Source organism: Amblyomma mixtum, chromosome 3 (genome assembly GCF_055824585.1).
Source record: "Amblyomma mixtum isolate Tamu chromosome 3, ASM5582458v1, whole genome shotgun sequence".
Classification (NCBI taxonomy): domain Eukaryota; kingdom Metazoa; phylum Arthropoda; class Arachnida; order Ixodida; family Ixodidae; genus Amblyomma; species Amblyomma mixtum.
The window spans coordinates 422,286,740-422,312,106 of NC_143014.1; the positions used below are offsets into that span (position 1 = coordinate 422,286,740).

A 25,367-nucleotide genomic window follows, 5' to 3' on the forward strand; every position below is an offset into this window, starting at 1 on the left:
TGAAGCATGGCCCCACATTTATCATCCCGAAACCAAGGAACAGTCAAAGGAATGGCGCCTCAGTGGGTCCCCACGGCCGAAGAAATTCCGCGCACAGAAATCGGCCAAAAAAGTCATGGCGTCAATTTTCTGGGATAAAGATGGTGTGCTGTTGGTGGACTACCTATCTCAGGGCTGTAGTATAAGCGGATAATATTACGCTGGCCTCCTCGACAAGCTGAAAGAGGCAATTAAGACGAAACGCCGGGGAAAGCTGAAAAAAGGAATCCTTTTGTTGCAGGACAATGCACCTCCGCACACGTCCAAATTTGTGGCTGTCAAACTGAAAGCCCTCAGTTTCCAATTGGTCCACCATACCCCCTATTCACCTGACCTGGCTCCTTCTGACTACCATTTGTTCCCCAACTTGAAGAAACATCTGAAGGGTCGTCATTTGGACGACACTGCTGACGTCAAACTTGCTGCTGAAAGCTGGTTTGACGACTTATCACATAATTTGTTTTGTATAAATTGAATAGATAAGCTGAAAGAACAATGCAACAAGCGCATATCAGACTCGGGGCAATATGTTGAATAAATGTGCACTTTCAAAACTCTGACTACATTCTTTCTGTGCAAAGCCAGGAACCTCGTACTCGTGGCACGTGATGCATCGCCTGCCACGTGATGCACCACCTGCCACGAGAGCAAGAGCGAGCGTCCAGAGCGGCGGACGTGACTGCCAAGCGCAAGAGCGAATCACGTGACACATCACATCCCACAAGTGGCGAGGAGGAACGGCTGAACAGCAGCCGGCACAGCAGTGGACGTGACTGCCAAGAGCGCAGCTGCGGCATAGGCGAGTCACATGGCATGACATCATAGTCACATGCATGCACCTCCCATCAGAGGTCAAATCTCAGAGCCAGATGAGCTTCAGGCTCAGCATGGGAGTAGTAGAGCTTTTCCCTCTAAAAGGTTCCACAAGCAGTTATAAAGTGGCGATTGCTTTGAAGAGCAGCAGACTTACTGTCAAACCCGCCGACTCCTTGCTGAGCCGCTGGTAATTAAGAGGGTTGTGGCTTTTGTCGGCATTAAGTCTTCACTAGAAGTGCCTGGACCACTTTGTGGCTTTGGTTTATGTGTGCCTGCCGTTTCTCACATTCTTCCATTCTCTTAAAAGCCTAGCCGTGGTGCGGGTGCACAACTGCTCTATACGTCTTTGTTTTCTTTACAACGCTTGCGCGGCAGCGAAAAAAGCGTGTGTGCCACCATGTGTTTGGTGCAGACACTCTCTGACAATAAAAGCTACAACCTTCGTCTTTTTGTGCGCACGCTCAAATCCAAAACTACCGAACTGTTTGCTGCTCAGTTTGCGGTTAGTCAGCCGGGCCTCCGCACGTGAGGGCACCGTTTTATTGCCAGTTCTCTCCTTCGCCTCCCACTGCTGGTTTCGCGACTATATCATTATACGTTCATTGCTTTGAGCTGTGCACCGCCACCATGCCATCCTGCGGGGGGACTATGAAACACCGGGCGGGGCAGGAGGCAGTATGCACCTTACATTTCGAGTAATTTTTTTTCTTTTTTTTTGGCCAATGACGGGTGCGAGATGGGGAGGGGGTCTAAGAATAGGTGGCAATGTACAGCATATATTATTGCTTACAATAAACTCTGACACATCCCCAATCGAGAACCTTAGTTTGAAATCCTCGGAACCGAAACAAATTACCAAGAAAGGCTCTTGCATGACTCCTGGCACATTCCAACTACCCCAAACAACATTGACCACACAAAAGGAAGCCTGCCCGTAGTATTTACACAGGAACTCCGCTCTGTAGCTCAGAGAAGCCAAGTCACCATTGACCGCCTCGGCACATTCTGACAACGTGACTGACAGCCTTAACTCCACCACCCCTCCCCTGCGCCTTTCGCATGACCATTTTTTTTACCTCCGGATCTCCGCCATGCATACTTAAAGACGCTAGCTACTGCCTCCAGTCATCTCTGAAGAAAGAGCCGAGAAGGCTCCAAACATTGGGTTTCAAATTAAAGTTTTTGGTTGGAGATGTATCAGTATTTATAATAAAGCCATCAAAGCCAACCAAACATGCAAATCTGTCAACATGTTTAGTTTTTAGTATATACAGTACGTTATGACCTTTGCAGTTTTTTTTGAGTGTCACAAATATTTGAGCGTAATTTGCACACACCCTTTTTTGAAACCTTAACCCATTCGCTTCCGCGGCTTCGACGGCCGTTCCCGCGCGCTATTCCGCGCCGCTTTTGGCGCCGCGGACTGCCGTGTAAGGCGTCCTAAAGAAATCTCCATAACTCCGGCTATTGCCTCCCAAGTGAACACATTTTTTTTTATTTTGTTTGGGAATGTTTCCCGGAAGCACTGCGGCATGTGAAGTGCCACTCCACATTTCTCGCACTCCCACCTGCTCTCGCTCTTCTTCCCCTGTGCTTTGCAGACATGACATTGCCTGGATGGATTTTGCTTGATTGCGTTTGGTGGTATTTGGCGAGCGAAGTGCGCCCACTCACAGGCTTCTAGCCGCATCGGTGAATCACCAACAGGCAATTTGCCTCGTCGCCGGTATCCCGGTAGCACCGTCTCTTCGATCAGCTGTTCCGCCAGGTCGACTTTCCAGTCCGTATAGCTCGCTCGCTTTCCTGTAAGCTTGGCCGATAGGATGTAGCTATTATAAACAGCGATATCCATGATGTAAAAAAATATCTTCTTGTATCCCTTTGCGTACCTTCTCATTATGGGAAAGGAAGCGAGCTGTTGATCTTCTCGATCCACACCTCCCATTCCACGGTTGTAGTCCTGCACAACCTGGGGCTTCAAAATAGGCAGGCCACTCTGGCGATTTTTTTTGCCGGTGTCAGTCACACTGGCTGTGTTGTGACACGTAGAGCATATTGACAGGCTTCTTGTCCTGCCATGTCAAAGCCATGATGCCTTTCGAGAAGAAGGCCTTGCACTCGCCTTTTTTCAGCTTCATCTTTTTTAGTTCCTTGGGCATGTTCTTACGGTGCACCCTAACAGTACCCACAGCGTTTGATCCTGCTTGGTTTATGTGAAGGAAAAGGAGTGGTGAAGAATACCAACTGTCCACGTAGATTGTGTGACCATCCGCGAGACGATTGCCAACAAGGTTGATGACGACGGCCTCGCTACACAACATTCCAATGGTAGCGGTAGTTTGCTCACTTTTTCCTGTATAGACGGAGAAGTTCAGGCAGTAGCCACTAGCAGATTCACACAGCTTGTAGAATTTTACACCAAAACGGGCTCGTTTTGAAGGGTTGAACTGCACGTATGCGAGTCGACCACGAAATTTCATCAAACTCTCGTCCACAGCGAGACCTTCTTCTGGAGAGTATGCACCACCTATAGACTTGATGATATAGTCCAGTACAGGCCGTAGCTTCCCCAGCTTGTCATCAGTTGGTGCAAGGTTGCTGTCACAGAGATGTAGATATCGGGAGAGCGCCCAGAAACGTTGCCTGGGCATCACCGTCGCAAAAAATGGTGTGCAGATCACACTTCTTTGCGACCAATATGCCTGGATGCTGCTCTTTCGTACCTGGCTCATTAGTACACATAGTGCGAAATAAACTTTCATCTCTCCTGATGTAGTTTCATGCCATGTGGGGTCCGGCTTAGAAGCCTGTTTCTGCCTTGCATAGGCGTTGCTATGCCTTGCAATCATTTCCCAAAAATCATCTCCAAGGAGAGCGTTGAACAAACTCAAAGTACTAGGGCTCTCACCTACTTTTAGCTGGATCGCTCGTTTGACTCCAGGACTTCCAGTGAAAGACAGTTTGGAGACATTATCTGAACAGTCTTTTTCCTCCCACTTCCAGTCTTCATTTCTTGGCTTCTTGGAAGGTGGTGGTGAGGAGAGCAGCGTGCCTTCAGATACACACACATCGCTTTCACAACCACTGCTGTTCTCGCCGTCACTCTCATCGTCGCCACTTTCTTGGTCCGAGGTAGCTTCTGGATCGTCACCAAAGTCACTTTCATCATCACTCTGGAACACCAGCTCGAGAATTTCCTCAGAAGTGAGAGTTTTTTTACTTCGCGACGCCATGCTCGAAACGCAGCAAACGACACAACAGAAAAAACCGAGGCGCCAACTTCTTTTTTTTTAAAACAACCAAGCTAAAAAGTAGTGGACAACTAATGCCATCTGGTGTTAAAAAGAGAAAACAACATAACAACAGCCTAGTAGGAAGCGTCATCTATCGGGGCCTTTTCAAAACGCTTTTTTTCCAGAGGCCGGCGAACCGCCGGCTTATTGCAGTTTGGCCTTGGCCGAAGTGGCCGGCGGATCGCCGGCTTCGGAAGCGAATGGGTTAAAAGGGGACCCTGGTCTTGAAAAGAAAATTTTATTAATCTAGCCATAGTTATGAAATTTTCAGGGCACATGTATTTTTGTGAGCTCATTCTAGATATGTCTTTTAGTTTCATGTAGAACAATTCCTTGAGCACTTCTGCACCTTTTATGCAAGTATTTTGCGAACAGTTTTGAAGAAAATTTGCTGTCGGAAACTTGCTGAAATGTATGCCATTGGGTTCTCTTGATACCAAGGGACGGAATAAGGGTAAAATTGTCTTCCTGCCTATCATAGAACCTAAGTTATAGGGTATTGAAGTTGTCGCTTCAGAAATGAAAAGAAAAGTGTGTATTCCTGTTTCTGAAGTGGCAGCTTCAGTACCCTACAACTCAAGTTCTATGATAGCCAGGAAGTCAATTAACCCTTAGTCCATTTTACCCTTACTGCATTTCTTGGAGTCAAGAGAACCCAATGGCATACATTTCAGAAAGTTCCCCGCAAGAAATTTTTTCCGAAACTTTTCAAATATACATGCATAAAAATTACATAAGTGCTCGAGGAATTGTTTTACATAAAATTAAATGACATATTTAGAATCGGCACACAAAAATACATTATCCCTGAAGATTTCTTTACTGTGACTTCATTAATGTTTTTTTTTTCAAGACCAGTCTCCCCCCTTAATATAAAGAAAAAACACGCAAATTATGCGAGTAAATATGGTACGTGGTGATCCATGTATACTGAAATTTTATTGCAAAAGCAATACTACTTTCACTTTCAGCTCCGCGCGTGGCGAGGCCGCGGTAGCTACCATTGACCTTGAGCGGCGCGCCTAGCGGTGTGACGTCACAGCTGCAAGAGCAGGGCTCCAACTTGTGCCGTCGCGAGGCGAGGCCGCGTGTGGTGGCTACTGCCTAACTCCTGCGCCCGCCGCGCGCGGCGCGCCTTTCAGCGCTCTTCATCACACACCGGGATAACGGTAATCTACACACGACCACTTCAGCGTTGCATTAGATTGGATTGGATTACATTGGATTTGATTGCATTGGATTGGATTGAATTGGATTTCAATGGACTGGATTGGATTGTATAACCGATGCATCACCACAAGTCTAACCACAAGCACCACCACCAGCTACACTACCAGCTGAACCATGGCGTAGCTACGGATATTGCTTTCGCAATTACCGGGCTTAACCAAGCTAAGCCACAGCCATTTTTTTTACAATCAAAAGAAAAACCATGGCACCAAAAAACACGGTGCCTGCAAGTCCTTTCCATTCGCGCTGACCATACCTGGATCTCGACGGTCCTGCACCTGGCAGTCACGTTGGGGCAGTGGGTATGGACCGCAGCGCAGCAAAAGAGGGTGCCGTGGGTGCAGCGCTGGGAGAGCCGCCCAACCACCCGCCATGCCAGGGAGTGGTCCCGGATGACCAGCTTGAGGATGAGGCCTCTGCACAGCGAGGTACCCTCCACGCAGCCACCGAGACACTTGCAGCCTAGGCTGAGGTAGCATTCCCACCGAAGCGGAGCCGCTGCCGCTGCTCTGCTGGGCTTCGCATGATATTCATTCACTACCTCCCCCATCAACATGGCTGGTATCTTTAGGTGGAGGAACAACTCCACCAAGCGCTTCTTGACGTTGATCAGCACCTGGCGGGTCGGTTCAAATTAAAGAGATTACGCTGTATTTACCAGTAGGCATTGAGATAAAATTTCCAAGAACACGGACACTACTAAAGCATTTCCTGTTGCTTCAATATTCAGTATTCAATATTGTAATAAGGGAGTAATTACTCATTGACATCCACCCGAGTGCAGCCATACGGCTACAAAGGAAACCTATGCAGCTTGCTCAGAAACTTATTCGTCCTGATCCGGGGTTCGAACCCGGGACCTCCACTTCACCGGAGCAGTCGCTCTACCAATTGAGCTAACCGGGATGGCAAGCTTATGGTAGGGCGAGAGCGAATTGATGAATAACTCGAAATGGGAACTGTGTTGGTCAAAAATTTTGGCCAACACAGTTCCCACTTCAAGTTATTGATCAATTCGCTCTTGCCCTACCATAAGCTTGCTGTCCCGGTTAGCTCAATTGGTACAGCGACTGCTCCGGTGAAGCGGTGGTCCCGGGTTCGAATCCCGGATCAGGACGAATTTTTCTTTAACTGCGGAGTTTCTGAGAAAGCTGCAAAGCTTTCCTTTGTAGCCGTATGGCTGCGCTCGGGTGGATGTCAATCAGTAATTACTCCCTTATCACAAATCTACTCCACCTTGGGGGACACCCCTAAATATTTGACCAGTATTCAGTATTCAACTCGCATTTAAGCTACTGCCAGTTAGTGGGGGGTACTACAACATTCACTAACCTTCAACACATTCCTTTAAAGGGGGAAGCTGGTCTTAGAAAAAAATCATTTTTGTTAATGAAGCCACAATAATGGCATCTTGAAGAATCATGTACTTTTGCATGCTGATTCCAAATATGTAATTTAATTTTATGTAAAACAAGTCCTTGCACACTTATATAATATGTTATTTAACTTTTTGCCAAGAGCTTTCAATAAAGTTTGCTGCAGGAAACTTGCTAGGACGCATGCTATTGGCTTGTCTTGACATCAGACTATACAATAAGGGCAAAATTATTATCCTGCCTATCGTAGAAGTCAAGTTGCAGGTTTCTGAATTTGCCACTTCACAAACGGGAAGAAACTGATGATTTCAAAATCCTATAACTCACTTTCTATAACAGTCAGGATGATAATTTTACCCTTATTGCACAGTTTGTTGCACAGCTAAGCACTGTTTGTTCGCTGTCATCACCTGCTTAGGGCAGTTAGTCGGTTAAGTAGGCTAATCAACTGCTTACAGGACACTGACATGAAAGCCCACATGGGCGTCACGAAAAAGTATGTTGCGGCTACTGCGACGATTGGGCGGCAGTTCCATCGCTGGCATGAACAGGCGGACCACGTACAAAAACAGCTCAAAGTACTAGCATTTGCACACTCATTACTGTAAATAAATTGTCCATGATTACAAAAACACTGAGGTACGCTTCAACTGACTTGACCATGCAAGATTGATGCACTAAATCACCGCGAAAAGTCAGTATTTCATTCCTCAAAAATCATTGATATTCGGCGCAAAAAAAAAGAAAAAAGTCCGCCAAATTTTCATAAATTAAAAAACCGAGAAGTCCAACCCCTACATACGAGAAAATGGCTCAGTTGTAACAATCTCTGACAGAGGGTGGTTCCACCCACACCGCGACTTCGTACTCTGCAGACTCAAAGCTCAAGTCATAAAGCGCGGCTTCGAACGACCAAATTCTGACAGAAGCCTCCCCATAACGAACAACGCCACAAATGTGCGGCCAAACAAGTTTGAACTAACACGAGCCTACTGCAATTGCCACCTGGCTCTGGCCAGCACCAGACCGCATGCCCCCTCACCTCTTCAGCAAGCGGCACGGACATCATGCCGACACCGAGAAGACATACGGCTTGCCACTGACAGGGTGGGCCCCACCAACGAGGTCTGGGACGTCGACGACCTCGTGGGGCATCACCCGCACGGCCTGCTCCGTCGAAGAGAAGCACTGACCCATGCGCGCCAAGCGCTTGGCCACATTGTGGATGCCCTCGAAGCGGCCCGTCCAGTCGTTGATGGTCATCGCGCTGTTGCGCTTCTCGTCCACCGCGTACATCCACGTCCTGCGTGCGACATGGATATCGATGCAGGCACTGCTTACAAAACACCATCTCCTCATACCAGAAATCATTAGAAAGCTAGATGGCTTGCAAGTGAATTTTACCAAACACTGATCAAAACCTGTTTAGATTCAAGTGGAATGGAAAAGTGTTAGCACATTTAACAGAATAAGAAATATCAACACCAATGAAATGAGGATTTATAATTTTAATTTGGCATTGAAAGTCGCATAAAGAGGCTGAAGCAACACTCTGCAATGAAGCAATGGTTACTATTGCTGTATGCCACCATGTGACTGTATATCTCAGTGAAATATGGTCTTTAAGTTCTCAGTGTATGTGCAGTGTTGTTTTTTTTTGTTTACTGAAATAAGCTCGTTATGCTTTCATATGGTTTAGGCTCTTTTCAATATGTCTTCCTACGCTGAAAACCTGGCACCCCTTTAACAATGTCGTTGAAGTGCTTGGCGCTGTTACAAGACGATGCCACAGCATTTTGCTTTTTTTTGGAGTTGGCAGTATCTTGCTTTGTTGCATTCGAAGCGTAACAAGGTTACATGTTACAGTGCACTCTACACAATCCTAAACTGTACAATCAATCAGTGCCTCATGTCTAAGGCCCATCGAAGGCCTCTCAAGTAGACTTGCTGGCGAAAATCCAGTCTTTATGCTGCCACCAATCACGCACACAAAATTCATTAAAACTGAGCACACAATAAGGTGACCCGACTGCCACTTGCTTCTTCACACAAGATCACCTTTTTTTTTTTAATCCTGCGTTGGTGTCAACAAGGAGTCTCCTTGCAACTGATGCTTCCATGTCAGCTCAAGTCCAGGTCGGAGCTGATGGGACACTTCAGATACTCACGAGGCCTATCAGCATCCATGAATGCGATAGCTGATATGTCGATATCAGCAAAAGAGAGATACCAAGTTGCCATTTTGTGATGCTGATGACAATAGGGTGCTGCTGGTGTAGTTTCATTTTTGTACTTGATTCTAACATTCATGTCATTTTTAGATCTCTTTTCCGAAAAAAGGTGCGCATTAGAATCAAGCAAATACGGTAGCACTTGTGACAGGCTTATTGGCAATTAAACCACCCTTTCCACTGTTTATTTTGTCCTTCAGCTTGCCAGCATGAAATTTAGATTTGAGGTGTCGGTGTCTGCCCTCATCCTGGCTAGAAAGCTTTGGAGCAGTTGATCTGCCACGGTCATCAGCTTAGCTTTTCTTGTACACTTTGCATGGTTCAGCCCCAATGTGACCCGACCCAGACTTAAGGGGGTACACTGGTCTTGAGAAGAAAATTTTATTAATTTAGTCATAGTTATGAGATTTTCAGGGCACATGTATTTTTGTGCGCTGATTTTAGATATGTAATTTAATTTCATGTAAAACAATTACACTGGCCAAAAATTTTGTCAAATATTTTGGCCAACACAGTTCCCACTTCAAGTTATTGATCAATTCGCTCTTGCCCTACCATAAGCTTGCTGTCCCGGTTAGCTCAATTGGTACAGCGACTGCTCCGGTGAAGCGGTGGTCCCGGGTTCGAGCCCCGGACCAGGACGAATTATTCTTTAACTGCGGAGTTTCTGAGAAAGCTACAAAGCTTTCCTTTGTAGCCGTATGGCTGCGCTCGTGTTGATGTCAATCAGTAATTACTCCCTTATCACAAATCTATTCCACCTTGGGGAATACCCCTAAATATTTGACCAGTATTCAGTATTCAACTCGCATTTAAGCTACTGCCAGTTAGTGGGGGGTACTAAAACATTCACTAACCTTGAACACATTCATTTAAAGGGGGAAGCTGGTCTTAGAAAAAAATCATTTTTGTTAATGAAGCCACAATAATGGCATCTTGAAGAATCATGTACTTTTGCATGCTGATTCCAAATATGTAATTTAATTTTATGTAAAACAAGTCCTTGCGCACTTATATAATATGTTATTTAACTTTTTGCCAAGTGCTTTCACTAAAGTTTGCTGCAGGAAACTTGCTAGGACGCATGCCATTGGCTTGTCTTGACATCAGACTATACAATAAGGGCAAAATTATTATCCTGCCTATCGTATAAGTCAAGTTGCAGGGTTCTGAATTTGCCACTTCACAAACGGGAAGAAACTGATGATTTCAAAATCCTATAACTCACTTTCTATAACAGTCAGGATGATAATTTTACCCTTATTGCACAGTTTGACGTTAAGAGAAACCAATGGCATGCAATCTAACAAGTTCCCTGCAGCAGAATTTCTTTGAAGCTATCAGCAAAAGTTACCTAACATATTGCATAAGTGCACAAGGACTTGTTGTAGATAAAATTAAATTACATATTTTCAATCAGCATGCAAAAATGCATGTTCCCTTAAGATTTCATGTTTGTGACTTCCTTAATAAAAATTTATTTCAAAGACCCTCTTCCCCCCTTAATGCAAAAATATCTCCGAAATACATATCTTTAATTCACCGTCCCGACATCCAGGTGCAACTTTCTTTCGTCGTTCCAGAGTCATTAAAGCACATAATCATTGTATCGCCTTAGTGTCACTTTCAAAACAGAAATCAAGAATAATATAACAAATCTTAACAATTTAGCAGAACTAAAGAAAAAAGAATCGGTGTATCCAACAAACATGGCGAAGAATGGACAGTGCCGACACCCCGACTAAATCTTGTTAAAGAATGCTCTCAATACACTCTTCCATCTCTTCTAAATAGGTATATCTACATTAATTTCGATTTGTTTTCCTGTTCACACCGAGAACTTCATAATTTGTTTTTTAATAACGTGGTTTAAGTTTCCTTATGTGTACATATTACTGTTTTGTGCATTCTTTGGTGTTTCCTTGATGTGCTTGTTTTTAAAATTGTATAAACTCTCATGCTGCCTCCCTGCCAATCATTAGGATCGCGGACTCGTCAAACTGCTTAAGGGCAGCAATTTCTATGATTACTCCATCTGTATTGTTAGATGGGAAACAAACTTTGAAACTTATTCAGCGAGCATTTTCACCGTGAATAATGCAGATTGGTTACCTTGTATTTAGTGTGGCTAGTCACTGTTAATGTGTACGGTTCTACAGGTGTTTCCTTTTCGCATGACGTGATCAGACTGTTTGCTCAGGACGGCCCCAATGGAGTTCGCACTCCTGGGTGTTCTCCTTCCATGAATGGCAGCTTAGCAGTTGACTTGTTCCCTTCCGAAGTTTTTGGTCTTAAATTGAACTCCATCACCGAAGAGTATAAAATTCTTAACATCTACAGGCCTAAAAACACCTAGCCCCCCCCTGTAAGAGGCTCTAGGTAATATTGTTCATTGACCATGCTGCTGCTTCTGTATACACCCTTTCCACCATAACTTTATCCTCCATTGCAATGTACAGTGAATGTGTTTTCTGTTGTACACACTAAATTATTTGATCATTACTCATTATTATCAGTTGCCCACAAACAGCAAAAGGCTCAACACAATGGTACCTGCAATGAAGAATACAGGAAATGACAAATAGACAAATAGGGGGCCACAAATAACGAAGGAAAGCCAAAACAGCATTAGAAGCCTTAAGATATATGCTGCAGCAAGCCCCTTCATTCACTCAAGTCCACATAGTACCTAGAAATGTTGATTAGGCCTAAGGTTTTTCACATTGGACTATAAACACCAATAGCTACAATGTGTATGTCACCAGTTGTACCTCAAAAGGTTTTTGTGAATATCTCCAGACATGGCACGTCAAAACTCAAAAAACAAAATGCCATCAGCCAGTGGTTTGCCAGGCCTGCAGGTGACGCAGCAAACCACCACCTTCATCATCATCATCAGCCTGACTACGCCCACTGCAGGACAAAGGCCTCTCCCATGTCTCTCCAATTAACCCTGTCCTTTTCTAGAAGCGGCCGCCATATCCCTGCAAACTTCTTAATCTCATCCGCCCACCTAACTTTCTGCCGCCCCCTGCTACGCTTGCCTTCCCTTCGAATCCACTCCGTCACCCTTAAGGACCACCAGTCATCTTGCCTTCGCATTACATGCCCTGCCCAAGCCCATTTCTTCCTCTTGATTTCAACTTGGATGTCATTAATCCGCGTTTGTTCTCTCACCCACTCCGCCCACTTCCGATCTCTTAACGTTACACCTACTATCATTTATCTTTCCGTAGCTCGCTGCGTTGTCCTTAGCTTGAGCTGAACCCTTCTCGTTAGCCTCCACGGTTCTGCCCCATAGGTGAGTACCGGTAAGATACCAGCAAGAAACCGGTAAGATAAGGCAGCAAACCATACCATGGAACAACAAGCAAGTCTGTGATAGTCGGCCTCGATGTGCACTCCAAGCATCCTCTTTCTACTGCTCTGTGCATTGAGCAATTCCTATACCAGCTTTGCATAACCTGACAACAGAGTCCATTACCCAGGCAACTGGGCAGGTCCAAAGAGGGGGATGTGTGGAAAAAAAGCAAGAGCCTCTGGCCTCTCCCCCCCCCCCCCCCCCTAGGTTGGCAGCAAGCATTGTTCAAGCTGTCACTTAGAAAGCAGTTGTGACCACATAATCTAATTACAGAATGTTGTTTCTTGCTCTTCCATATCCACCGACAACATGCAGAATGTTTGTCTGGGTGCGTTCTTGTGCTTTTTCCTGTTTGCGTGCTGTCCACAATTTCATCAGCTAGATGCACCCAATTCAGCGATGAAGCGTCTAATCGAAGCACACACTTAGAGTCAAAAAAGCAGGCCGTTTAAGTGTTTCGTTGAAAGAGAGGCATTATTGAGCCAGAAGAGCAATGAAGCTCAATTCCTGGTTATGGTGCTCGGCTACTGACCCGAAAGACGTGGGTTCGATCCCGGCCGCGGCGGTCGAATTTCTTTGGAGGACAAATTCTAGAGGCCCGTGTACTGTGCGATGTCAGTGCACGTTAAAGAACCCCGGGTGGTCGAAATTTCCGGAGCCCTTCACTACGGCGTCTCTCATAGCCTGAGTCGCTTTGGGACGTTAAACCCCACAAACCAACCGACCAACCTAACTGCGGGAAAAGGGGTACTGCTTTTATTACAAGTTAACAGCTCAGTCAGCATGGTAAAATTTGCACTGCAAAGTAAAGATAAGACTTATTTTTAAAATGTACGACCAGCACAATGAAAATTTCTGTACTTTGCTTACTTATTTCCACAAGGTTTTAACTATAAATTTTTCTCTGTTCTTGGGGCTTTGAGTTAACAAAAAGCAGCAGACAGCTTAGCATGGCTAAGAGCGGAATAATGTGCAGTAACACTCTTTATAGTGGGCACTTAAGGTCCTAGCGTGCCAAAGGCACTTGGCCTAAAAACTACCAAAAGGCCTTTGGCCTAAAGCTGGACAAAGGCCTTTAGCCAGAATGGCCTTTGATGGAGAGACCTATACCACAAAGGTATTTACCCTGAAAGCATTTACCTTGAAGACCTTCACGGAAGTCAATAGTACTATTGCACTGAAAGGTTTAGTGTACACTCTAGCTTACATCATGTAGAACTTTCCCTGCATAAAGAATGAGAAACGAAAAGCTACTTTGTAGCACTAGGCTCTATCACCAAGATATTTATTAACAATGATCGCTTGTTAATTAAAAGATGTACAATTTGCAATAAAAGCAGCATCTACATTTTGCATATTTGCGAAGTCCTACCTTGGTTCTTTAAAATGCCGCAGACATAATGCAACATCGGCAGACCAGAGAGACTGTGGATAGGACACGAAAAACTCATCCTGTCACGGACACAGCGGGCATGCTGCAACATGGTTTGCACACAACGCTGCAAACTGAAATCCTGTCATCGGATGGTTTTCTATTATTTATTACTAATAAACAAAGGCAATTCTGCAAACATGTCTGCGGAAGACTACCTAACTGTGCATAAGTGGTAGGTAATTTCTACTGTGCCCGTTGCCCTTGTTTACAGTTATGTAACAGCTATATCTAATGAGAGCAGGCATAGAAGATAAGTATAGTATTCTAATATATGTAGACTTGGAGTTACTTGTTCCTTGGATATTTTGTACATTGCATGCATTCTGTCATCTGCAATAACGTACTGCATTGAGTTGAATCTGTTACTAGCCTGCTAGCTAACCACACGACCAGTGCTCATGCATGTTTTCTCCTGTCCAAAAATAATAAAAGAAAAGACCGCACATGCCCTGGAGAATCCACGCACCTTGAGGATGTTGGCGTATGGCACCGCAAATCGGTACTCCGCAACTCGCTGTGGACAGGCACTGTGGTGGTTGAGGTGGAGGCCAACATGTAGGGACCGCTGGTCGTGTTGGAAGGTTGCACCTATGTGGTAGTTGCGGTGGTCTTTCACCTTCCGCCTTGAAAAGAGCTGGTGCTCGACAAATGTCTCCAGTCCCGCCAGCGTGCCGAACGAGACGGAGAACAAGGCGACATCTCGGTCGACCGGGTGGGTGGCCAGTGGAAAGGCCTCAACGGGGCTGGGCATCAACCACTGGAAAAGCCCCCCACCGTCCAGCTCCATATTTTCCCTGCCTGCTTTACACCATGCCTGGCCCACCTGTGCGGCAATGTGGAAACAACCATGACCATCACATGCCAGATTATGTAACATCACACGACAGGGATTGTGCAAAATCACACGACAGATATTGCGCAACATCACACCTCCTAGATTGCTTGCAGTTGGCCAAGCATAATGAATGTTGCGCATGCCGTGCTTTGGCTGCCACCCTAGGTTCTAGCGTGTGTGTGATTAGTGTGGTTAATCTGTGACAGTATGATTAGTAAAACAATAGTGGTTGAAGGAACGGTGGGAGAGGATTAAGGCATGCTTATGTGCCTGGGGAAACCAAAAAACACTCCAAGTAACCCAGGGTTTCTTAGGGACATCACACGACAGATATTGTGCAACGTCACACCTCGAAGCTTGTGCAACGTCACACCTCCAAGCTTGTGAAACTTGCCAAAACTAAGTGCGTAATCATCGCTGCAAGCCCATGGACCATCTGCCATCCTTCCCGTTTTACCCCACCGCGGTGGCTCAGTGGTTACGGCGCTCGGCTGCTGACCCGAAAGACGCGGGTTCAATCCCGGTCGCGGCGGCTGAATTTCGATGGAGGCGAAATTCTAGAGGCCCGTCTACTGGGCGATGTCAGTGCACGTTAAAGAACCCCAGGTGGTCGAAATTTCCGGAGCCCCACGTGATCGTGCCAGGAACATGAGCACATATAGGCATGTTCAGTATACGTGGGTATTCAAACTGGGTTCCTAAGAAACCCTGGTTTACTCTGAGTGCTTTTTTAGTTTTTAGTTTTTCCAAGCACGTAAGCATGCCTTAATCCTCTCCCACAGTTCCTTCAACCACTTTATTTTTTTACTAATCATACTGCCACAGATTAACCACACTAATAACACACACGCTAGAACCTAGGGTGGCAGCCAAAGCACAGCATGTACAACATTCATTATGCTTGGCCAACTGCAAGCAATCATGCACACAGTCTCTTAATGCAGTTCCATTTTTTTCCTTGACAATGAGATTTACAAGAGCACACTCCTCCCACACAAACAACCCATTATATATTTTTTTTTGGGGGGGGGGAATATACACCAAGCATGCTATCTTTTTGTGCAAGAAAGCTGTTCAACGGTAGCATTTCATGGCATGTTGCAATGGAAGTAACCCTGATGCAATGACAGTCATGAGGGATGGCAAGAAACTGGCCTACATATTGAAAGGGGCTTAGAGCTCCACTGCAAGATATGCAGTGTTCTGTGCATGCACATTCGTTGCCCGCAGAGTCGCTGCGTATGCTAGCTCACTGCGTACACCCAACTCAAAGTGTCTATTATCACTGGCACCCACCCAAGCGCAGCCGTACTGCTACAAAGGAGATGTATACAACTTCCACAGAGACTTCGTAGGTCCAGGATGAACTTTTCTTTAACTAAGCAGTTTCTTCGGAAGCTTTACAGCTTTCCTCTGTACCTACTGAGACTGGGGAGCGCTAGGTTCAAGACAAGGGAACAACACACACAAAGGAACAACACAAGACACGAGCGATTGTTTTTAGCTGGTCAGATCTAAAATTCATGACTTGCGAGGATAGCTTGTATCTTGCATGGTTTTCGATTGCTCGGCTATCTTGGCTGGTTTTAACACTTCTATGACAAGATGTGTATAAATTTATGCCATGTCGAAAATAAACTCAGTTGTAAGTAAAAAAAATTGCGCTCGTGTCTCGTGTTGTTCCTTTGTGTGTGTTGTTCCCTTGTATAGAACCTAGCACTCCCCAGTCTCAGTATGCACGACCAGCTAGTGCCCTACAAAGCTTTATTGACCTCTGTACCTGTATGGCTGGGCTTGTGTGGATGCCAATGAGTAATTACTACCCTTATACTAATTTTTCTGCCCCTCCTGTCCAAGACCTTGTACAACACCAGTAGCAAGTAATAAATGAATGAAAATAAAATAAGCCATATGTGCAGGCCAATTCGGAACCATGCCCCTACCTGCTGGTACTTGTAAGACAGGTTGAACCACAGAGTGGCTGACCACTCAATCGTGCAGTCCACCTGGTATATGGCCTCTTCATAGATGTTCTTGACGGGTTTCCTGTACACTTTGCTGAGCACAAATGACGCATTGGAGACCAGGACAGGCGCCTGCTTTGCAAAGAAGGCTCGGTAGGCAGCGAGCCGCCAGTCATGACTGTGCTCATTCTCCACGATCAGCCACGACAGCTGGAACTTCAGCTGGGAACGCATTCTGCACACGCAACAACAAATCACATGGGGCAGACCTCAGTGTAAAGAGCAACATGAAACTTGTTATTAAAACGCCTGAAGGGCCGTTGCAGCAAGATTGAAGTTTGCCTGTATCGACAGATTACCACACTATAAAACGTTTACCTGTCATTGTACAGGGTCAATCACACTTAGAGGGAGCACGGCTCCTCGTGTGCGCAGCCACGTGGAGCCGTGTTCCCTCTAAGTGTGATTGACCCTGTATATACGAGATAGGGGGGCGACGAGATTCTGGCATTGTGAAAATTTATTGTCGCATTGTGTGCACGATCGTTAGGGTGCATTATAAACATGCCCAATGTATTTGCCCTTACAAGGGCTCATCTATCACCATTTTCTGTCTGCACTGCAAAGGACTGGACTGACTTGCCCAATGCCGTCGTACTTCATTCGAGACTTATCACTCAGATCATCCATCGAATCAACCATGTGCCCAGAACTCCAGTCTCATGTAATACCCCTTTTATGGGGCCTTTGAGGATGTAATACTAGAATAAGTAAGTGTGCTGGCTGTTTCCAAACAGAAGGACTCACATCCAGACATATTTTGAGAGATATTTTGTACATATATTATGTAGATATTAAAAACACTTATTTTAAAACACGTGTAAGCAAGTGCTTGCACACTTGCCACTTACGCATGCACAGGTGGTTCCTTGTCGAACCAGACGGCGCCTGCCTCTCCCACGAGCGTTCGATTTCACCCACTAGCACACGGATTTTCGCCTCTCCCCAGAGGGCGCTACATCTTTCGAAAACGGCGGATTTCTTTCCCAAAGGCAAGTACTCGTAAACGTTTCATGCAAGAAGTGACACATAGCAACTTCGAATATGCGGGAAAAAAAATCCTTCGCTTTTATGAAAAAGGCAAAAATGCGCAGCGACACCGGCTGGTCTGTACTGCTTTTCCGCAACTGCATTCCCCGCCTGTAATCATATGGGCGATATGGGCCGTGAGACTCATCTGAAACACTCGGGCAGGGCTGTGGCATGTTGCAAGTTGCGCGTCCGCGCCGAGGGTGGCGCCCCGGTCGAAACGATTGCAGCGATCCTGGTATCGGCGGTAAACGCGGCTGCAGTTAAGCCTAATAAAAGTGAAATTTTTAGACCACTGTCAATAATAAAAACATGCTTATGAACTAAATTATAACCAGCCATAGGTATTAAAAATAAGACATCAAAGAAATTAGTTGCGAAGATGACGACGCGGGTAACGCGGCAGCAGACGACGAGCAGACGACGCCCGGTTAGCCGCGCAAGCGAAAACGGCGACGTCGGCGACATTCCCACTGCAGCAGCGTCATTGGCGTCATGTCGAGTCACACAGTGAGCTTTTCTTGGAGTCTTTATACTAAGAACTAGCACTGCAGCATATTATGTTGTACCTAGCCCAACGCACTGTGATTTCTTCTACACGAGTCAAAGGTCGAAAATTTTCTCTGCGTGTGTTTATTCATAGCCACAGACTGATGCGTTTCAATACATGTCAGATGTTTTACTTCCCTGCTATTTACCTAAATCTCTTACAAAGTCGCGTACAAACCTATATACAGTCATGTAGCATTTTATTATCTATACTGTACCTTGAAACCTTTTTTTATCCACCATACATACTCTGTGCGCTCATGTCTTCTAGGTTTACATAATGGCGTTACTGATACTGCAATGTCACTGATACTTAAAATCACTTTTTGAACATCGATTGTCACTGCTTATGTTCTTTTAATAAATTGTTCTTTGTACAAAACCATTTGCGCTTTTCGTTCTCGATCGAGCGCAGCTGCTAAGCAGTCGCGCCGCTCGCCACCATACACCATGCTACATCAACAGACACATCGAAATACAAAAGCGAGTGAGCAGATTCCGTAAGTACTTAGGAAATCAAGCGTGAATGCAGTGCGGGATCAGCTAATCACCAGTATTTACAAAGCTTGGATCGAGCTAGCGGCCGCCAGCACCAGGAACGCGCGAGTATAGTGCACTGTAGCGCGAGCAACCGGCCACAACCCGCCGCCTGAACGAGCGCCGCCATATTGGATTTTTGATGCGTTTACCGCCTCTCCCAGGTGCCGCCACCATCGCCTTCGAAAAAAAACGTCCCCATTGGCTCTATGAGAGTGTCACTCCCTTGACTCGGGTGAGCCCCAATAAAAGGCCGTAACTTATAACGGAATACACCCTAAAAACTGCAAATCAGCCCCAGATTTGCCATGCCTCTAAACAAGATCGAACGTCCGCCAGTTCGTACAATCGAACTAAAAATATCGATGTCGCTAACCTAACCAGCGCTCACGCAAAGACGCAGTTTGACAGAAGAGCAGACGACGAACAGCTCTGAAAATGCATGCGATCGGGCTGCACGGGTCCTCACTACTACAGCAGCAACAGTTAAGAACATCCTCGAAGTAGCCAGAACTGAGCCACGTCAGTTACATGTGAACGCTTGAAAGCTGTATCAAATGAATGAACACAGCTGTCATCAGTAGCGCGACCGGTGCGGCATGACAAAGCATGCTGTGCCGACTGCATCGGGTAAGCATAAAAATCGGGAGGCCCGAAACGTTCGGCAGCTAGGCGGCAGCAGAACGAACGCGACGGTGTGTGCGAATATGTGTCACCCTGTAACCGTCATCAAGGAAAGCATTACAAGACCGCGCGCAACGAGACGATTAACAAGCTAGCAATTCATTACAGTCTGCTTATTATGGGAGAAATAAACCCGCCGTGCCTTACCTTTAGAGTTCACCACGGCATGGCACCCACTGCTGTCGCCGTCTTTGTGGCAGATGGAACACGAGCACGCGCAGCCACGATAGCGCGTTCCACTGCCACGACTACCGCGGTGCACGCGCCGGCGGCCACTGATTGATGCAACCGTTTGCTGCTCTACGCAGAGCCACCAAGAATATTACAGTTAAGATACCCATAGGGTTCATGCATAAAAAAACGGTGGTTTAAGTTGGCCAAAATTTAGGTTTACGGATTGCAGCGACACTACCAATGGCGCAAACTGTGTTTCAGTTTCAAAGTTATAAATTATTAGTAAACAAACAACCTTCTGGCAAAAAAAATTAATGAAACAGATCCTCAAAAGGTAAATTAGGAAGTACAAGAAGAAAAAAAACTGGTTTCAAAACATAATAACGTTATCAAGTAACAGCTTTTATTTTTCACTTCTAGATAGCACTGCCATCCGTAAACACTAGTGACTGTAGTTTTGGGAGAACCGCAAAATGGATTAAGACAAATGAAGATGGACAGCTTGAATTTACACAGTGATCCGAAATAGCTGCGAGAACGACCGCTGTGGATGGCATTATTAGACATCGAAGGGGCTTGTGACAATGTAAAGCTCGCCCTGTTATTGCAAATAGGGTGTGAGCTGTGACACAATGTGTTTATTACAAGAAGTTACAAGGAAAACAACATGTGCCCCTGTGCCCCTTGGTTTCTGTGGCTGTTGGCGGCAGAGTTTCGTGAGACGTACCCGCCGTCTGCTATCCCAGTGTTGCCATACTATAGTGTTGCCAGACTTGCGCGACTTCCAGTGTTGCCAGGTTATAAGGTTGCCAGATTGTGAACTAAAACCCAGTGTGGCCAGACTACTTGTTCCCTCTCCCTTTTACATTCTCCTCCGCCTACAGCTACGCTGTCGCGCCGCAACCGCCCAGCTCGTTAGAGCAGCCTTGCCCGGAGTGGCCGCCGCCTGTTCGCCAAGCGAAAGAGCACGTCCGCGGCGGTTGAGGAATTGTTTTTTTAGTGACTTGTCGAGCAGACGGGTAGCACAGACGAAATCTGCCGATGCATGGCCCCAGTGAGAGTATTAAGAGGAGAGAAACGCGTGATCGTGATTTTGTTGAAATAAGCGTGCTGTGCTCAAATTCACTTGTCGAGCAGACGGGTACGACAGACGAAATCTGCCGATGCGTGGCCCCAGTGAGCGTATTAAGACGAGAGAAACGCGTGATTCTGTTGAAATAAGCGTGCTGTGCTCAAATTCACTTGTCGAGCAGACGGGTACGACAGACGAAATCTGCCGATGCGTAGCCCCAGTGAGCGTATTAAGACGAGAGAAACGCGTGATTTTGTTGAAATAAGCGTGCTGTGCTCAAATTCACTTGTCGAGCAGACGGGTACACCAGACGAAATCTGCCGATGCGTGGCCCCAGTGAGCGTATTAAGACGAGAGAAACGCGTGATTTTGTTGGAATAAGCGTGCTGTGCTCAAATTCACTTGTCGAGCAGACGGGTACACCAGACGAAATCTGCCGATGCGTGGCCCCAGTGAGCGTATTAAGACGAGAGAAACGCGTGATTTTGTGGAAATAAGCGTGCTGTGCTCAAATTCACTTGTCGAGCAGACGGGTACGACAGACTAAATCTGCCGATGCGTGGCCCCAGTGAGCGTATTAAGACGAGAGAAACGCGTGATTTTGTTGGAATAAGCGTGCTGTGCTCAAATTCACTTGTCGAGCAGACGGGTACACCAGACGAAATCTGCCGATGCGTGGCCCCAGTGAGCGTATTAAGACGAGAGAAACGCGTGATTTTGTTGGAATAAGCGTGCTGTGCTCAAATTCACTTGTCGAGCAGACGGGTACACCAGACGAAATCTGCCGATGCGTGGCCCCAGTGAGCGTATTAAGACGAGAGAAACGCGTGATTTTGTGGAAATAAGCGTGCTGTGCTCAAATTCACTTGTCGAGCAGACGGGTACGACAGACTAAATCTGCCGATGCTTGGCCCCAGTGAGCGTATTAAGACGAGAGAAACGCGTGATTTTGTTGAAATAAGCGTGCTGTGCTCAAATTCACTTGTCGAGCAGACGGGTACGACAGACGAAATCTGCCGATGCGTGGCCCCAGTGAGCGTATTAAGACGAGAGAAACGCGTGATTTTGTTGAAATAAGCGTGCTGTGCTCAAATTCACTTGTCGAGCAGACGGGTACACCAGACGAAATCTGCCGATGCGTGGCCCCAGTGAGCGTATTAAGACGAGAGAAACGCGTGATTTTGTTGAAATAAGCGTGCTGTGCTCAAATTCACTTGTCGAGCAGACGGGTACACCAGACGAAATCTGCCGATGCGTGGCCCCAGTGAGCGTATTAAGACGAGAGAAACGCGTGATTTTGTTGAAATAAGCGTGCTGTGCTCAAATTCACTTGTCGAGCAGACGGGTACACCAGACGAAATCTGCCGATGCGTGGCCCCAGTGAGCGTATTAAGACGAGAGAAACGCGTGATTTTGTTAGAATAAGCGTGCTGTGCTCAAATTCACTTGTCGAGCAGACGGGTACACCAGACGAAATCTGCCGATGCGTGGCCCCAGTGAGCGTATTAAGACGAGAGAAACGCGTGATTTTGTGGAAATAAGCGTGCTGTGCTCAAATTCACTTGTCGAGCAGACGGGTACGACAGACTAAATCTGCCGATGCGTGGCCCCAGTGAGCGTATTAAGACGAGAGAAACGCGTGATTTTGTTGAAATAAGCGTGCTGTGCTCAAATTCACTTGTCGAGCAGACGGGTACACCAGACGAAATCTGCCGATGCGTGGCCCCAGTGAGCGTATTAAGACGAGAGAAACGCGTGATTTTGTTGGAATAAGCGTGCTGTGCTCAAATTCACTTGTCGAGCAGACGGGTACACCAGACGAAATCTGCCGATGCGTGGCCCCAGTGAGCGTATTAAGATGAGAGAAACGCGTGATTTTGTTGAAATAAGCGTGCTGTGCTCAAATTCACTTGTCGAGCAGACGGGTACACCAGACGAAATCTGCCGATGCGTGGCCCCAGTGAGCGTATTAAGACGAGAGAAACGCGTGATTTTGTTGGAATAAGCGTGCTGTGCTCAAATTCACTTGTCGAGCAGACGGGTACACCAGACGAAATCTGCCGATGCGTGGCCCCAGTGAGCGTATTAAGACGAGAGAAACGCGTGATTTTGTGGAAATAAGCGTGCTGTGCTCAAATTCACTTGTCGAGCAGACGGATACGACAGACTAAATCTGCCGATGCGTGGCCCCAGTGAGCGTATTAAGACGAGAGAAACGCGTGATTTTGTTGAAATAAGCGTGCTGTGCTCAAATTCACTTGTCGAGCAGACGGGTACACCAGACGAAATCTGCCGATGCGTGGCCCCAGTGAGCGTATTAAGACGAGAGAAACGCGTGATTTTGTTGAAATAAGCGTGCTGTGCTCAAATTCACTTGTCGAGCAGGCGGGTACGACAGACGAAATCTGCCGATGCGTGGCCCCAGTGAGCGTATTAAGACGAGAGAAACGCGTGATTTTGTTGAAATAAGCGTGCTGTGCTCAAATTCACTTGTCGAGCAGACGGGTACACCAGACGAAATCTGCCGATGCGTGGCCCCAGTGAGCGTATTAAGACGAGAGAAACGCGTGATTTTGTTGAAATAAGCGTGCTGTGCTCAAATTCACTTGTCGAGCAGACGGGTACGACAGACGAAATCTGCCGATGCGTAGCCCCAGTGAGCGTATTAAGACGAGAGAAACGCGTGATTTTGTTGAAATAAGCGTGCTGTGCTCAAATTCACTTGTCGAGCAGACGGGTACGACAGACGAAATCTGCCGATGCGTGGCCCCAGTGAGCGTATTAAGACGAGAGAAACGCGTGATTTTGTTGAAATAAGCGTGCTGTGCTCAAATTCACTTGTCGAGCAGACGGGTACGACAGACGAAATCTGCCGATGCGTAGCCCCAGTGAGCGTATTAAGACGAGAGAAACGCGTGATTTTGTTGAAATAAGCGTGCTGTGCTCAAATTCACTTGTCGAGCAGACGGGTACGACAGACTAAATCTGCCGATGCGTGGCCCCAGTGAGCGTATTAAGACGAGAGAAACGCGTGATTTTGTTGAAATAAGCGTGCTGTGCTCAAATTCACTTGTCGAGCAGACGGGTACGACAGACGAAATCTGCCGATGCGTGGCCCCAGTGAGCGTATTAAGACGAGAGAAACGCGTGATTTTGTTGAAATAAGCGTGCTATGCTATGCTAAGGGATGATCCCCACGCTGGCGTCGCTGCGTCTCATGGTGGGATAGGTGGTAGCGATTTATTTTAAAGAAAAAATAAAAAAAGGCGAACGAAAGGAATGTTGCCGGCCGCGTCAATTGCCATCTGTAGCACGCGAGCTGCAGCCGGCGGAGGTGAAAGGGAAAATATAGCGAGGAGAAGTATAGCGGGGAGCGATGGCAAGAATGGACAGGGAAGAGCTTTGTATGCTATTTATAAAATTCAAAAAGTAATCAAGTTCGCGCCGCTCGCGCGCAAATGTCCGGGCTCTGTCCGAAAGCAAGAGCGCGCGAGCGGCCACTGTGCACAATCATTTACAGAAAACGACAAATTGTACGTAGCGTCCTGTCTCGAACTAATCGCGCGCGTGGCACACTGCCTTCGTCCACTCGTCCGGCGACACGTTGCCGGTTGGGGCAGCAACTCCAAACTTCTTGAGAAGCAAAACTATTTTCTTGAAGACGGAAACAAAAATAAAGGCAACAGGAGAAAAAGGCGGTTAAAAAAAAGGCGGTTTGAAAAAGGTCTGTAGAAAAGCGGCCGAGATTGGGACTCGGCGCGCTCCTCTTCTTTGTTTGCAGCTGGTTTTAATACCTTCGATAATTGGGCGGAGCTTTATTAAATCTGCTCTCGCGCAATTTCAATCAATACTGCTGCAGTGGTACTGTAGGCACAAGTGGGCGGCGCCCAGTGCTCGCCAGAGCCCGACTCTAGTGGCGCCAGTAATGTCCGCTGCTTAGCTAGACAGTGCGGGTTTTCAGAAGTCGCCGACCTTACTGACCCCCACCCACTTGAGAGCTAATCTCTTTTTAATAGGAAACGGTCGTCGGCCCCTTGGTCCCCGTTTCCCGCGGCCTTGGAGAGCGTCCGAAGCGCGCGACGCGCTGTCACCATTCCTAACCCCTCTAGACTTCCGATGGACACGGTAGTTACCGTCGAGAGGGGGAAGGAACCTACTGGCGCCGTAGGCGTCTAGCTTACAGGTGCCAACGACGCGTGCTCAGATTCACGCAACATTGACACTTTTAATTGGGGTAGGCAGTGTTGAACTGAATAACTGATAACAACGAAATTGTAGGCTGTGCTTGGTGAGCTTCGAAAAAAGTGCGAAATTCGGGCGTCGTCAGAAGCAGCCTTGCAGAAATAATTACTTCATGTGCGTGCATCCAATTATTGCCCAGGCACTTCGTAGTGGCTGGATATTTTTTTCTTCTGGCAGTTAAGAATGCTCTGGAGCTCTTGCTGCGTTGAAAGCCGCATTCAGAACAGTAATTGTAGGAACGAAAACATCTTCGACCGAAATCCGTCTTTATGGGTTTTTGAGATAGTTGAGAGGAAACTGACGCCAACCAATATTTTCATTTTTTTGCCCACCGTTTCGGGACCAACTTGGTCCCTTCTTCAGGGGTGGGTGCTGCCTTCGCTCTGCCTTTGTTAGCCCGTGGCGCAGTGCACTAACGCACGAGGAGGGAAGCGTTCCTG

General features: G+C 46.7%; 1 protein-coding gene across 2 annotated transcripts in view; it reads right to left on the reverse strand.

Annotated features, from left to right (window-relative positions):
- The window catches only part of LOC149357897 (uncharacterized), a 38,989-nt gene extending 19,203 nt beyond the window's left edge, over window positions 1-19,786 (reverse strand). Inside the window, exons 1-5 of one of the 2 annotated variants that reach the window (XM_089584953.1) lie at window positions 19,587-19,785; window positions 16,560-16,815; window positions 14,248-14,604; window positions 7,797-8,057; window positions 5,635-5,994 (exon numbers count right to left, since the gene is read on the reverse strand). In XM_089584953.1, coding sequence (XP_089441079.1) covers window positions 5,635-5,994; window positions 7,797-8,057; window positions 14,248-14,604; window positions 16,560-16,814 — 1,233 coding nt within the window. In that variant the 5' untranslated portion in view covers window position 16,815; window positions 19,587-19,785. Of the gene's footprint in view, window positions 1-5,634; window positions 5,995-7,796; window positions 8,058-14,247; window positions 14,605-16,559; window positions 16,816-19,586 lie in introns of both variants that reach the window. The other variant, XM_089584954.1, reaches the window with a different exon arrangement.
- Between the last annotated feature and the right edge of the window lie 5,581 nt (window positions 19,787-25,367).